This window comes from Sinocyclocheilus anshuiensis, unplaced genomic scaffold (genome assembly GCF_001515605.1).
Source record: "Sinocyclocheilus anshuiensis isolate Anshui unplaced genomic scaffold, SAMN03320099.WGS_v1.1 scaffold1276, whole genome shotgun sequence".
In the NCBI taxonomy this organism is placed as follows: Eukaryota; Metazoa; Chordata; class Actinopteri; order Cypriniformes; family Cyprinidae; genus Sinocyclocheilus; species Sinocyclocheilus anshuiensis.
In genome coordinates, this window is record NW_015544217.1 from 67,049 (window position 1) to 82,082 (window position 15,034).

The 15,034-nt window shown below is 36.9% G+C and overlaps 1 protein-coding gene across 1 annotated transcript in view; it reads left to right on the plus strand.

The window, feature by feature from the left end:
- Positions 1-15,034, plus strand: part of taok3a (TAO kinase 3a) — an 86,036-nt gene that overhangs the window by 61,012 nt on the left and 9,990 nt on the right. Inside the window, exons 11-14 of the mRNA XM_016497939.1 lie at positions 1,916-1,997; positions 8,828-8,995; positions 10,256-10,441; positions 11,722-11,856. Coding sequence (XP_016353425.1) covers positions 1,916-1,997; positions 8,828-8,995; positions 10,256-10,441; positions 11,722-11,856 — 571 coding nt within the window. The remainder of the gene's footprint in view (positions 1-1,915; positions 1,998-8,827; positions 8,996-10,255; positions 10,442-11,721; positions 11,857-15,034) is intronic.

The window sequence follows — 15,034 nt, forward strand, 5'->3', positions numbered from 1 at the left end:
TTGGAAAAAAACGAAAAAGGAGCCGTTTTCTCATTTTTCTACTTTCAATATTAAATAAAAAAACGAATGATCGAAGGATACACAGATTATACAACTTCATCAATTTTTATTTTTGTCGCATTAGAGAACTGTCATGTACTTCCTTGATCAGTACATACTTGTAATATGTGTAATATGGAAATAGCATATTACTCAGATGACATTCCGTTTTCAAAACTGTGGTTTTAAACACACCCTCTTAAAAATAAAGGTTCCAAAAGCGGGTTTTCGCAACAATGCCACATAGGAGAACCATATTTGGTTCCTCTAAGAACCTTTCGATGAACGGTTCTTAAAAGAACCATTTTTTCTTGTTTCTTATTATCTTAATTATCTGTGAAACCTTTTTTCCATTATAAAGACCCTTTGGTGCAATGCAAATGTTCCATGGATGTTAAAGTTTTGTCATGGAACCATCAATGTCAATAGAGAAACTTTATTTTTAAGAGTGCACTGCTCCTAACATTGCATGCTATAAAAGGCAAACTGGGATTTAGTCTAAATATTGACATGTTTGAAATAACTTGCATATGTACATATGCATATGCATGTATTCACAATCTATGTAATGTCACAAATTTTCAGTTTGAGAATTTCAGCACATTTGATGATTTTTTTAGTTTTTACACCTCTGCTGTTTTCTAGCTGAACGCAAGCCTCCTCTCTTCAACATGAACGCTATGAGTGCCTTATACCACATCGCCCAAAACGACTCTCCCTCCTTACAGTCCAATGAGTGGTGAGTGTCCTTCTACACAATCACAAAACAGAAATATATATACTCCTACTTGTCAAACGTATATACTCTCTCAACCACGCACTCTTATCACACTTTAAATGTGTTATGCTATACCTCTGACCCCAACTGCCAGCTCTTTATAATTCATGATCTTGTGCATTAATGCACAAGCAAACTTTTGGTGCCCCTCAACTCTCTGACCTGCAGCAAAATGAAAGCCTGCTGGTCTTTCAAACAGTGTTGCCTTTAGTCAATAGATCTGGAAATTGAAAGGTTGTCTGAATGTGCCAGAATATTGTTGAGGGTGTCACACATTTACTCACAGATTTTATGTGAAGGAGATACGTACATGCAATACTTTTGCAGTGTACATAATAGTACAAGAAAGAATCCTTTCCGAAATTGAGAAAGATTATGTATGTTATAAAGTCAATATGAAGCCATATATATATATATATATATATATATATATATATATATATATGTACACACACACTACCTTAAATTTTTTATAAATGTTTTTAAAAGAAGTCTCTTAGGTTAATTAAAAATACAGGAAAAACAGTAATATTGTGATAAATTATTAAAATTTAAAATAACTGTTTTCTGTTTCAATAGATTTTAAAATGCAGTTTATTGCTGTGATACAAAACTGAATTTTCATCAGTCATTACTCCAGTCTTCAGAGTCACATGATCCTACAGAACACATTGTAATATGCTGATTTGCAGTGCAAGAAATAGTTATCAATTTTGATATGTTGATATTTATGCTGCTAAATATTTTTGTGTTTTTTTTTTTTTCAGGATGCTTTGAATAGTTCAAAAGAACAGGATTTTTTTTTTATAACATTTTTTGTAACATTATAAATATTTACTGTCACTTTGATCAGTTTAATGCACCCTTGCTCAATAAAAGTATTAATTTCTTTTGACAAAAAGAAAATCTTTACTGACCAATTTATAAGGTAATGTGAATGGTAGTGTATAAAGAACAGTTTATGCTTTGTTTTAAAAACATTTATTAACATGTAACACACTCAATGTTTACTGTAAATATTGCTTCAAGTATGTTTGTAATTTATTTGTACATTACAAAAGTGCATAATACTGTAACTGTTGTTTGTATTTTGTGAAGGTCGGATGCATTCCGGAGTTTCGTTGACTACTGCCTACTAAAAATTCCTCAGGACAGACCCTCCTCAGCAGAACTCCTGCGGGTGAGTAATCGCATTCACACAGTGTTGACACATATAAAGTCACTCATAAGCATTGCTCATCGAAGTTCAAGCACGACTTCTGAGTGCCCACACAATACTGTTAATTCATTCCCACTCTGAGTCACGTTCTGTTGCGTTTAGGCTCAGAAATGTAAACTTCTTAAGCAGCTTAATCTCACGTAGTGAGACCTTTGACAAATGGCATAGGATCAGGTCTACATTACAGCTGATTGTAGCAAAGAACTACAGAATTACACCGGAAGAGACTGTCTGCGATGTAAAGTGGTCAACCAGAGTTTTAGTTTTTACGTGTCACTTATGAGCAGGTTTATCAGAAATAGATACAGTCACAATAATAGACTTTCTTAGCAGTCTTCTTTTTTTTTTAGACGTGACATGTGACGTGACATGTGGCCAAGTATGGTGACCCATACTTGGAATTAGTGCTCTGCATTTAACCCATCCAAAGTGCACACACACAGCAGTGAACACACACACCGTGAACACACACCCGGAGTCTTCAAGAGCGGTTGCTTGAAAAGCATTAATTACCAGTGTGTGCAAACTAGCTAAACAAGCTTAATTTCTTGTGTTGTATTTCTGGAATTTGTCATTCATAAATTGTGCAATTCATAACACAAGTTCAGTGCTTCATTTTTATTTTTTTTTAAATAAATTAATACTTTCAATCAGCAAGGATGCATTAAAATGATCAAAGGTGAGAGTTTTACATTGTTTAAATTACAAAAAAAAACTATTTCAAATACATGCTGTTCTTTTGAACTTTCTATTCATCAAAGAAAAAAACATTGCTCATTGTTTCGCACAAAAATAATAAGCAGTACAACTGTTTTCAACATCGTAATAATAATAAATGTTTATGGAGCTATAAATCAGCTTTGCCATCACAGGAACAAATTACATTTTAAAATATATATAAAAAGAAAACAGTTATTTTAAATAGTAATAAGATTTGACAATATTGCTGCTTTTACTGTATTTTTATCAAATATATGCAGCCTTAAAAACATTTAAAAAAAAATCTTACAGACGTCAAGCTTTTGACCTGTAGTGTACATGTTGCATTTTCAGTGTTTCTGTGACAGGCTGTATAGCAGGCATTAGTATATATTGCTTTCTGGTTTTTCCCCCTTTTCATCTTGTTAGTTAAACTAGTGATATGTTTGTAGCACAGGAAACTCTGCTGTCCATTTGATTACAGAGTAACCGCCTTAGTAACGTACACCCACACATTCCCAAACCCCAGTTCATCATGTGTCATTTGTAAAAACGTCAATATCTGCACTTTCGAAGAGATAAAGACGCCCCTGTGCAGTTGGTTAGTGCACTTCCTCTTCGCCATATCTGTCAGTACTTCCTGCCCTCATGACAGTGGGTTCCTTACTCATCCATCCCTGCTGACTCACACTCATACACGTTTTCTTATGCACAGCCAAGCGCTCAACCCACAGAGTATGTCATTCTGCTTTCTGTTTTTTTCATTTGCTCACTTCCTGTGCCAACTACATCCTTGGAGGGTTAATAAAAGCAGGAGGAATTTTTGATTGTGCGTGTCTAACATAACTAATCTAACCATGACTTTCTCTCAACCGAATCACTGTGGCTGTAGGTGGACATATTGCTGCGCGGTGACTAATGTTCTTGATATCGTGCTGTGGTGGGAGGCTTATGGATTTAAATCATCACCGAAATAAATGTGTGATAGAATGTAAGCAGTACAGTTGGGATATGGTTGATTATTGGCTGCAGGGAAGCTCTGGATACTTGATCATTAAGGGATAGTGCTACCAATGTGATTTGTTTGTTTGTTTGTGCATTGTATGGGTCTGTTTGTGTGGGTGCATGTTACAGGTTACGGTTGATCTCATTGGTGGACACGGGTAATCCTATTTAGCCCTGAGAGCTTAGTGTCGATGGTAGGCGCTCACTTCAGGCACAACCTCACAAGGGGTGGGCCGCCCAGGGTGGAATGGGATACTGGCGTCTTTTTTTTTTTTTTGTTTGTTTTTTTATATATGCTCATGTTAAAATTTAAACGTTAAAATTCAGAAGTTGCAATGAAATCGTTAGCTCAAAAATGAAAATTTGCTGAAAATGTACAGTACTCACCCTTAGGCCATCCAAGATGTAGATGAGTTTGTTCTTAATGGGAACAGATTTGGAGAAATTTAGCATCTCATCACTTGCTCACCAATGGATCCTGTGTAGTTAATGGGTGCTGTCAGTCATTTCAGTCCAAACAACTGATAAAAACATCACAATAATCCACATTGTGATCGTGTGCATGAAACAAATCAATTTTTGGCTGAAATATTCCTTTAATTTTCTTGAGTATTTGTAGTATTCATGTATCTATTGTGCACTCATTTTAAACATTTTTAAACCCGAAAGCAGCAAAAAGTAACAAAATTACCAAAGACATCCATCTAGTGCATGTTCAACATGAAAACAACTGAAAAACAGCACAGATGGACCCACTTTCGACATGAATGGCTGCTTATTCACATGACATAGCAGTGGCTGAATTCTCAAAAAGTAGCCTTTAGTTTAATTTTTTTTGGTGAATATCCACTTCATCCAGTGCCATTTGTTCTCTGTGTATCTCGATACGGTGACCGTGGTTTCACCAAGTACAACATGTTCCTGGATCAACATCCTTGTTGATCCTGGAAGAACATTCCAATTAACCAATCAGAATTGAGGGATAACTTTACAGGAAATATCTGTTTTAGGCTTACAATCAGGGTTAGGTGCTTCTACACCCTTGGTAATCAGCTATCATTTCACACTGATTTTAGGAATAAATTATGGGTAGGGTTAGGTTTAGGGGTAGGGATTGGGTTTAGTCTATATTTTTGGACTAGGCCTATATCCAGGATCAACAAAAGAATTGTATCAGACTGTTTTGCAAACTCGTTTGGCCAATTCACTAAAAAGAAAAAACTGACTCAAAATAATAATGACTAAATCAGTCATCCAAAATTTGGGTCATGCATGATCACCGATAATTTCATGGAAAACCTTTGTCAGATCAGTCTGAGAGCTCATGGTTCATACAGCCAAACAGCTGCAGGCGCCACTGGTCTTTTCTGCAACCTAGTCCATGCAGATGTTGAAACTGGGGGAAAAAATTAATTTCGACCCAGTTTTGCTCTCCCATTTCTCTCTTAATACCTCAAGACTGTCCTTTCAAGCTCCTTAAAACCGAAAAGAGGTCATTAATCTGAGTCTAGCATTCATTTATTCTGTTCCCACCATTTGCCGTGTCCCAACTGCTGTCTTAATCTCATATGGGGTCTAAATCCACCTCAATTCTTGACCTATAGAGGTCTTGTCGATTTAGAACGAGCAGTGGATATCACTCACGATCTGACAGTTAGCGCTGACTCTCTGCAAGACTTCAGATTATGTAATTTCCTCCATTTAAATGGGATAATCCTGTAGATTAGATTCCTCCCATGCTGGTCAGTCACAGATGCCCGTTTAGAGTGGTGAATGCTTATCTATGTTATCATCGGGAAGCCGAGCTGTTAGCTGTTACTGTCTTTGCTGAGCTTAACGGTTGAGCCGTTTGCTCTACAGTGTTTTACCCGCTCGCAGCACAGACATGACCTGCTTAAACTAAATGTGTTGTCAACTAAATTTGTGATTCCATTCCAAATCACTCTCCATGGATGTTGACAGAGTGGTTAACATTTATCAAGAGTTATTGAAAGCAATCAAAGTGTGAACCAATGTTGATTAGGCTTCCAAGATGGGTTTATGCTTTAGAGTTGTTTAGATTTTGTCAAATGACTGAAAAATTGGTTTTGTTGACTGTTAATGAACATTTATAATTAACCAGTCCACCTTGAACAATTTAGCTTTTTCAATCATTCACAAGTTTTGGGTTGGTGAGATATCTTGTATGCTCACCAAGGCTGCATTTATTTGATTAAAAATACAGTAAAAACAGTAATATTTTGAAATATTATTACAATTTAAAACTGATTTCTGTTTTGATATATTTTAAAATATTATTTATTCCTGTGATTCAAAGCTGAATTTTCAGCATCATTACCGCAGTCTTCAGTGTCACACGATCCTTCAGAAATCATTCTAATATGCTGATTTGGTGCTCAAGAAACATGTCGTATTAGAACATTCCAATTAACCAATCAGAATTGAGGGATAACTTTACAGGAAATATCTGTTTTAGGCTTACAATCAGGGTTAGGTGCTTCTACACCCTTGGTAATCAGCTATCATTTCACACTGATTTTAGGAATAAATTATGGGTAGGGTTAGGTTTAGGGGTAGGGATTGGGTTTAGTCTATATTTTTGGACTAGGCCTATATCCAGGATCAACAAAAGAATTGTATCAGACTGTTTTGCAAACTCGTTTGGCCAATTCACTAAAAAGAAAAAACTGACTCAAAATAATAATGACTAAATCAGTCATCCAAAATTTGGGTCATGCATGATCACCGATAATTTCATGGAAAACCTTTGTCAGATCAGTCTGAGAGCTCATGGTTCATACAGCCAAACAGCTGCAGGCGCCACTGGTCTTTTCTGCAACCTAGTCCATGCAGATGTTGAAACTGGGGGAAAAAATTAATTTCGACCCAGTTTTGCTCTCCCATTTCTCTCTTAATACCTCAAGACTGTCCTTTCAAGCTCCTTAAGACCGAAAAGAGGTCATTAATCTGAGTCTAGCATTCATTTATTCTGTTCCCACCATTTGCCGTGTCCCAACTGCTGTCTTAATCTCATATGGGGTCTAAATCCACCTCAATTCTTGACCTATAGAGGTCTTGTCGATTTAGAACGAGCAGTGGATATCACTCACGATCTGACAGTTAGCGCTGACTCTCTGCAAGACTTCAGATTATGTAATTTCCTCCATTTAAATGGGATAATCCTGTAGATTAGATTCCTCCCATGCTGGTCAGTCACAGATGCCCGTTTAGAGTGGTGAATGCTTATCTATGTTATCATCGGGAAGCCGAGCTGTTAGCTGTTACTGTCTTTGCTGAGCTTAACGGTTGAGCCGTTTGCTCTACAGTGTTTTACCCGCTCGCAGCACAGACATGACCTGCTTAAACTAAATGTGTTGTCAACTAAATTTGTGATTCCATTCCAAATCACTCTCCATGGATGTTGACAGAGTGGTTAACATTTATCAAGAGTTATTGAAAGCAATCAAAGTGTGAACCAATGTTGATTAGGCTTCCAAGATGGGTTTATGCTTTAGAGTTGTTTAGATTTTGTCAAATGACTGAAAAATTGGTTTTGTTGACTGTTAATGAACATTTATAATTAACCAGTCCACCTTGAACAATTTAGCTTTTTCAATCATTCACAAGTTTTGGGTTGGTGAGATATCTTGTATGCTCACCAAGGCTGCATTTATTTGATTAAAAATACAGTAAAAACAGTAATATTTTGAAATATTATTACAATTTAAAACTGATTTCTGTTTTGATATATTTTAAAATATTATTTATTCCTGTGATTCAAAGCTGAATTTTCAGCATCATTACCGCAGTCTTCAGTGTCACACGATCCTTCAGAAATCATTCTAATATGCTGATTTGGTGCTCAAGAAACATGTCGTATTATTATCAGTGTTGAAAACTGTTATGCTGCTTAATATTTTTGTCAGGATTGTTATTTTTTCCAGGATTCTTTGATGAATAGAAAAATCAAATGAATAAGTGGAATTTAGAGCAGTCAACTTTATTTTTTACAGTTAATAAATGTTTAGAATTAACCAGTCCACCTCAAACAGTCCAATAAGAAAGCGTATTCCTTTAGAGTAAAAGATATATTGTCAAATGAATAACATGTATTAACTTAACAACAAAGCCATGCAAAAACAAGGAACCAGTCTACTTTGATCAGGTTTATGAGAATGGTTTATGACTGGAAATACAAAAAAAATTACCAAGAAGAAGAGTTTTAGAGTAGGTGCATAAAAGAAGATCTTCATGATGCATGTTTTAGAGGAAAAGTTGCTGTAAAGAGTCCCAGAAGGAGGATTTACCGTAAATATTCAAGAGTGGCTGTTTCGAGGAATCGGACAGGCTTTGATTTGGATTTTGGATTGTCCTTCTAACAGTTTTCTCCCAAATAAATAAATGAATAAATGACTCCCAGTTGGCCCAGTTGAGTAATGGAAAGAACTGCAACACGACCAATTAGTTTTCAAAGACTCTTGGTTTGTGGTTTACGGAGCACGGTTTTGCGAACCCAGTTAACATGCACACATGCAGCCACTTGTGACTCGAGTCTGTTGTCTTTTTATTTCCATTGAGGAGGTGAGATCAAGTCCTCATTTAGCCAGCCATGTCAGACACCCTCCTCCATGTGACATATGTCCACTCAAGGCCACATTACACATGAGCACCCTCTGGTGAGCAAAGGGCGAACACGAAATGACGTAATTCAGAGCGCAAGTGGAGTAATCTGGCATGCTGAGAGGATTGAGACTGTGGGTTTATTTCATGGCAGTTGAATTGCATCATGCTTAACCCCCAAATTTTACTCCTAAAATATTTGCTTTTGTGAAATGAATGCAGTTTGTGTAGTTTTTAGGTGAACACAGGGCCAAATAAAAACACATTTTCCTCTTAGCGAGCCATAAATTGATATAAAACCCAGAATCTGAGGGTGAAGTCTGATTGATCGGGATGTTTACACACAGAAGCTGTGTTTGTACATTTGATCATCACGTATTGCTCTTTTCATTTGCCTTAGCAAGGTTAAAATTGCAAAAACATTTAATTTAAAAAATGCACTCTCTGTCCCTCTTTGTCCGTTCCAGCATGAGTTTGTGAGGAGAGAGCGTCCTACACGGGTCCTCATCGATCTGATCCAGAGGACGAAGGATGCAGTCAGAGAGCTGGACAACCTGCAGTACCGTAAAATGAAAAAAATCCTCTACCAAGAGAAACACAACGGCCCAATGGGGGAGTCTCAGGAAGAGGAGGAGGTGGGTACAGGAAATACTCTGAGAAATAAAAGGCCCCCTTGAGTGTCATACACACGTTGACTTCATACTGCCTGTGTGAGTTTCATAGTGGTCAGCGTGCTTCCTGCTGTTGCATGTGGCTACATGTTATACACAACAGCCACTGGTTTCTCTTGCTTAAAAATGTCCTTTACATGTTTGCCACCTATGCTTTGTTAACATCAGTTTTGAGTTATCAGAAAAAATTGTGATTACAGATGGATATCATGTCAGTCTTTCCATTTTAATGGATGGATAGACAAAAAGGGCCCCAACTAGACTGAAGAGATAATAAACTAAACTTGACTACATTATAAATAATTTACTTAAAAGTATATTGTATCATATACAGTACTAGACTGAATTATGAACTATATTAAACTAAACTGAAGGTACTATATAGTTCAGTAAGGATGCATTAAATTGATCAGAAGTGAAAGTAAAGATACTTGCATTTCTAAATAATAATAATAATAAATACATAATCTATCTCAAATTAAGATTCCTGGAACAAAATGTGTAATGGTTTCCAGTGACTGGAGTAATGGCTGCTGAAAATTCAACTTTGCCTTCGCAGGAATAAATTACATTTTAAAATGTACTAAAATAAAAAACGATTATTTTAAATTATAACAATATTTCACAAAATTACCATTTTTACTATGCTTTTCATCAAATAAATGCAGCCTTGGGGAGCATAAGAGACTTTTTCAAAAACAATAAGTTGTAAAAAATAATCTTACTGACCCCAAATTTAACCCCAAATTGAAATAAACTTAAGGTATAACTATATACTATACTAAACTCTCGCTTAGGATGAAAACATCTGCTAAATGCGTAAATGTAATAACCTACTGAACTATAGTGAAAATATACTAAACTTAAGTGTAGATATATTTAAAATTTGATACTATACTGAACTATCTACTATACAGAACAACTATATATTTTACGGAAGTATATACTGCAGACTACTGAATTGCAACGAAAAGTACATGGAACTATATGTTTTCTTGAACTACGTTAAAGGTAGGACTACACACTATTTTGAACAACATTGAACTATTAAGTGGCAGGAGGGCTTTCAGTAATGGTGTGAATGTGTCTCTGTTCAACAAATAACTGCTATTACAGGCCTTGCAATGAGATGTGTAAAGTGCTTTTAGTAATTGAAATAAATATGGGTTTTCAAAAAGGATGGTGATCAGTTTCTCTGTGTGTATTTCTCTGTCTTTTGCACAGGATGGCGATCAGGCAGGCTGTAAGATGAACAGTTTGGGCAGTAATCATTCCATCCCCAGCACCTCCGTTAGCACCGGCAGTCAGAGCAGCAGCGTCAACAGCCTGCAGGAGGTGCCAGATGACTCCTGCTCCGAGCTGCACCACGACTACGACAGCACCCTAGAGTCTTCCACGCGCCACAAAAAGGTCCCAGACATACACACCTTCAGAAATCTCCCAAACTTTTAAAAATGCAGTGCAGTCCTTTTTTTATTTTTCATTTTTAAATGCTTACCATACTTTGATGCTGACAAACAAAAATAGAACATATGCTTTCCAGACCAGACTATGTTTTTCTCTCTCAGTCAAGCTATTTAAATCGCAGAAGACTGGCTTGTTACAATTTTAATGGTACACGCAGACTTTCAGGGCACAGAGAAGGTATACTTAAAGTTAATAGTAGATTTAATGTTCTCTTAAAATATAAAGTTCACCAAATGTGCTTGAGACTGCAATATACTGTATAGTAAGTAAGTGCTATAGGAACTAAAACTGTTGTTCCTTGTGGTTAAATTGTGCTTGTCTAACAACACTCAGGCAAATAATTTTCGCAGTTGTTGCAAGTATGTCATAGTCAAAGAACATAAGAGTCAAAAGTCAATGACAACATGTTTATACTATGGCTACACAATTTATCGAAATAAAACTGAAATTGTGCGATAGATAAGTGCAATTTGTAAATCACAAAGGCTGCAGTTTAATTTAACAAATATGCAAACATCCATGAACATTAATATTGTAATTTTACAGTTGTACTGTAAAATATTATTTGTATTGTTATTTTTCTTAAATACTTCATTTTTTTACTGTGAAATATTTTGTAATTTTTTTTATTTGATAATAATAATAATATTATAATAATATTATTATTGTTGTTGTCATTGACATAAAATCACACATTTTGGGGGCAAATTGTGAAGCCCTACAAACAAGTACAGTCAATCAGCTTTTTTATTGCTTTTTAAATAGCATGTTATTTAAATAGCAATAACATGCTCTGAAAGTATGTGATTTTGGAAGTTCACATCCACTTGCACACACGTGATTGACTGATTGACACTTCCTGTCCTCAAGGAAATTACATCAGCATTCAGGAGAAATATGTATTGACTTTAGGGGAACTGAACAGCTTTCATTGTGCTCACTGAGAGAAGACAAAACCCTCAGGAATATGAACGCTTCAGGTGGACTAAGCTTGTGGGTCAATTAATGAAGATATTTTAAGATAGCGAGCCTGTTGGTATTGAATATTCTCATGCTGAATTGTCTCTGCTGATCCTACAGCAACAGGAAATAAAACTCCTGCTGCGGCTCTGATAGGGAAGATGTATAGCTTGAATGGACCACAAGTCGCTTCGGATAAATCCTCAAGAGATTATGTTGTGACACCAAATCCTTGACTGGTTTTATGTGCTTTTTGTCCTCAGGATCATCAGTATATCCCTGATGACGTTCCTCATCGGGACCACCGGTCGGACCTGCGACCGTCCTCATCGGAAAGAGCTCAGGCTCATAATTATAAAAACCGTGAGCGCTTCGCCACCATCAAGTCAGCCTCACTGGTGAGGAAAAAGAATGACATCATCCTTACTGTCATCCTCTCATCCCCCCTCCTCTCCTGCTTTACTCTTTCTTTTTCTTTCATCCTTTTGCTTTAATACACTGCGGTCATTTCTCTCTTTCTCTCGCTCTCTCTCTGTGGTCTTTGCCTCCTTTTCCCGTTTAACCCTCTCTTTATTTGACACAACGGTTTGAGACAAAAACAGTCCTACTTTTCTCCTTCACTCTCACGTCTGTTGTCAAGGCAACTTGATTCAGTCAATAGCCAGCTGCACTCCTAACACGAGTCATTGGCGTTGTTGTCTACTATTAGTTAAGACGTTATGATCCAACACAAAAGGATATTCTTAGTCCTGTAGGGTTTCGGGAAAAATCTCCGTTTTTGGTCAATGTCAGACATTTACTACACAAATAAAGAATCCATTATGCTATTAAGCATGAAAAATAATCTATTGTGATACAACCACTTCCACCCTAATTGATGAATAAATGGAGATCACGGGCAGGCAATGTAGTCGATCCCAGTATGCTTGGTTTAAATGATGATGTCACTTGTTTTTGCCCCGTTTCGCTGGAGTATGAGCACCCTCTAGGGGCAGACAACCGCAGTGGACTTTGTCTGATACTACAGACACTCATCTATCATTTCAGATGATCACAAAGGAGTTTGGCTTTAGTGGGTTTATGGGCATGGTGCACCGTCCTATTTTTTATTTTTTTTCCATCGACTTGTTGGTGGAATCAAGTGTGCACTTTTTATTTATTGATACAGGTTTTTACTGTTGTGTGGAATGAGACTCAAGGATCTGGGCTATGCAGGGAAAGATACTCTCTTTGTGTTTCATATGGAAAGCTGTAGAGGAGGGGTGAGGTGTAGAAAGAAAGTGAGACAGGAAAAAGGAGGGAAGACAAAAGGCAGAAGGTGAGAGGGGAAGACGTATTGAATGAATGAAATTATGTAGATTTATTGGCAAAACTATAGGAATGAAAGGGAACGTGAGAATGTCTTAGATGCATAAGAACAGAGGTTTGTTACAGGTTGTAAATGTACTATCTGATAATGTACTAACTAGAGAGAGTACTAAATGTAGATAGTATTAAATGTACTATCTCCAGTTGATGGCCTACATATAGCTCACATTTTTGTTTCTTTGTTTCGTTCTCCAGCCATTTTTTATTTTGTTGTTTCCTGCTCAGTTTGGATTTACATTGGCTCCTCAGCTTTCTTTCAAAACCTAGTGTACTACCATGCTGTCTACTCCCTACATAGGCTGTCACGTTCTAAGGCAGCATCCTAACAGTCATAGAATCTCTTAAGCGCTCTTGGAAAAGTCATATTTCTGCAGAATATACGATCATCATTCACAAAGTTCCACAGCCACGCTTTGTGACTGATTTCATAATAACTGTAGTTACTAATAAGAATGTAGTTCTCTTAGTCTTTTTACAAGTGATAAAGCCATTATTTGTACCCAAAAAATATGCAAATGTGATTTTCTGTCTGGGTCTGCCCATAAGTGGCTGATCTACATGGGCAGCAACTCTGCAAGTCTCTGGTGTTCATGTGAGGAGAGCTGTTTGTGTGGTCCAAATACCTCATTTCACAAAAAAACACACCAAAGACTTGACTCATAATTGATTCCAATAGAATTTTACATTAGCTTTTGCCAAATTAAAGCATGATTCCCTAATAAACGTACAGTTATGCAACCGTTCAAAAGTTTGGGATTTTTTTTTAAAGAATTCTCATTGCCAGGCTGCATTTATTTTATCATTTAGTAAAACAGTAATATTGTGAAATGGTATTACATTTTAAAATAACTGTTCATTTTAAAAAGTAATTTATTCCTGTGATGGCAATGCTGATTTTTCAGCAGCTGTTACTCTAGTCTTCAGTGTCACATGATCTTTCAGAAATCATTCTGATATGCTGATTTGTTGCTCAAGAAAGAATAAAGAGAACGTTCAAAAGAACAGCAATTATTTTGTAACATTATAAGTCTTTACATTTTTGATCAGTGTAATGCGTCCTTGCTGAATAAAAGTATAAATTTCTTAAAAAAAAAAAAAAAAAAACTGACCTTAAATGTAATAGTACCAAAGTGACCAAAGACCGCATTTTATTGGAATATAGTTCATTGATGATATTTCTCACAACTCGTCTGCAACCTTAGGTAATATTTTTCACTAACTTTGTTGCAGTGCATTCTGGGATTGCATTTGAGTGAGGGATGTATCCGATGCTGCTTTAGAAGGCAGCTTCTACATATCGTAGAAGGAATTTTTAGCATAATTATCCTAAAAACAAATAAGTCAGGGTGATGTTGATTATAAATAGCTACATTTTGTTCAGTATTAAAACGTATCAATTAAAAAAAATTGCCGCCTTGCCTTTCCACCGAGCTTTAAAATGCCCGTTGAACACATTAACACCTCATGCCATGTAAGCATGTATTAAGATTTGATTTGAAATGGTCAGAAGTTGAATTTGAAACCAGTTAGTGTGCCCATCTGTGTTACCTTTAACCTGGAAGTGCTTCTGTCACTCCTTCCCATTCTTCCTGTGCCACCGGGGTTTAGTGCTATCACATGCCCCTTTGGTGTGGCTGATAGGGGCATTTGGGCAGCAAGCGATTGGATTTGGTGACTGAGGTTACAGTGGGGCTACTGATTCAGGGTGATTAGGAAATTTCCCCCTTCAACAGGCATCTCATGTGACTGGCCTACTAAACGCTGCTTAGCCCATGTGCAGGGCCAGGCCTCTCTGAGAACCTCATTCATTCACGGCGCACCTGCGAGGAGAGAGGAGAAGCAGTGTTCGTGTCCTCTCTCTTTATCCCCATCCCTCTCTCGCTCTCTCTTTCTCTCCTGGTGGGTTATGAGCGAGTGCTTTTGGGGGATGTAGTGCAGGCGACTCTCAATGTTCTCACGGGTTGTTTATTTCGCCAACATGTTTGGCTTGAGGAATTCAGGTGGGAGTTACGAGAAACTCAACGAACAGTTTGATCTGGACACGCCCTTCTTCCAGGTTTGTCTTCCGGGGATTTGCAGAAATCAAGGGAACGGTGGGGTTTTTCTGATTTCATTTATATATTTAGTGGCATCTATGACCTTTCAGATCTAGAAAATGCACAAAGGCAATGTTGAGATGTGTAATTTTCACAATTGCAACTTTTCCTC